Source organism: Myotis brandtii, unplaced genomic scaffold (genome assembly GCF_000412655.1).
Source record: "Myotis brandtii unplaced genomic scaffold, ASM41265v1 scaffold456, whole genome shotgun sequence".
Classification (NCBI taxonomy): Eukaryota; Metazoa; Chordata; class Mammalia; order Chiroptera; family Vespertilionidae; genus Myotis; species Myotis brandtii.
This window is the reverse complement of record NW_005367431.1, coordinates 1,436,859-1,437,865: the sequence shown is the minus strand read 5'-3', so window position 1 is coordinate 1,437,865 and position 1,007 is coordinate 1,436,859. Positions and strand designations below refer to the sequence as shown.

The following is a 1,007-nucleotide window of genomic DNA, read 5'->3' as shown; positions in this document are numbered from 1 at the left end:
AAGGCGGCGCACCATGGCCCGCGCCCAGGCTCTGGTCCTGGCGCTCACCTTCCAGCTCTGTGCGCCGGAGACCGAGACTCCGGCAGGTAAGTGCGCGTCGGTCGCACCAAGCTTGCCCTGCGGAGTCCACGGGCCCGTGGCGTAGCTCGGAAGAAAGTGTGAGTTTTGGGTGACCGGGCGTTCGGAGCCTGCTCCCTGTGTGTGTCTGAGTGTTGGATGTGCGATCCTGTGCTCACGGTATCCTGTGCCTGCGACTGTTGTGTATCCATGAGATGTGTGTGCAAGAAAAGGTGCTGTGTGTGTTGTGTATCCACGAGTTCCTTGGGGTGAACGTTGAGTGCATTGAGGCATCGGGTATGCGCTGAGGGTGTGTGTGTCCGCCAGTGTTCAGTGTTTGTGCAGCCAAGTAGGTTGTGTGTCTGTTGTGTGTTGTGTGTGCGTCTGAGTTTGGTTGTGTGGCTGGAGTTGTATCTGCTATGTGTTGCATTTGTTTGCATTTTGTGTGCCGCGGCAGGGAGTGCTGTTCGTTGTGTGCCTGACAATGTGTTGTGTGTTTGTGTTACGCTTGTGACCGGGAGTGCTCTGTGGATTCTGCCAGCGAGTGTGTGGTGTGTGTGCATGTGAGATCTATGTACGTGTGTGAAGGCGTGGGAACGGGTCCGGAACGTGTGTGTCCGTGCGCCGTGTGCGCGATGGGTACGTGTGGGAGTGTCTGGGGTTGGTGGTGTGCTTCGCCCGGGGCTGTGTGGGTCCGAGTGAAAGCCCAGTGTGCCGGGAATGCGTGTGTAGGAGCGTGTCTGGAGCGGATGTGAGTGTGTGAGTGTGTCCGTGCGCGCTGGCTGCGTGTCTAAGAATGTGGGGAGTGGGGTGCGCGCTTGGCCGTGGCTGAGTGTGCGCCCAGGGCCCAGGCCGCCCGAGGGGGCAGCGGCAGGATGTGCAAGTGTGTGTGTGTGTGTGTGTGTGTGTGTGTGTGTGTTCCCCGCGTGTGTGCGTGTGTGGCTCGCGGG

General features: G+C 59.8%; 2 protein-coding genes across 2 annotated transcripts in view; one reads left to right on the top strand and one right to left on the bottom strand.

Annotated features, from left to right (window-relative positions):
- The window catches only part of MECR (mitochondrial trans-2-enoyl-CoA reductase), a 47,962-nt gene that overhangs the window by 39,171 nt on the left and 7,784 nt on the right, over positions 1-1,007 (bottom strand). The window lies entirely within an intron of this gene.
- The window catches only part of PTPRU (protein tyrosine phosphatase, receptor type, U), an 82,230-nt gene continuing 81,229 nt past the window's right edge, over positions 7-1,007 (top strand). The window contains exon 1 of the mRNA XM_005875242.2: positions 7-86. Within this exon, the coding sequence (XP_005875304.1) occupies positions 14-86 (73 nt within the window). The 5' untranslated portion in view covers positions 7-13. The remainder of the gene's footprint in view (positions 87-1,007) is intronic.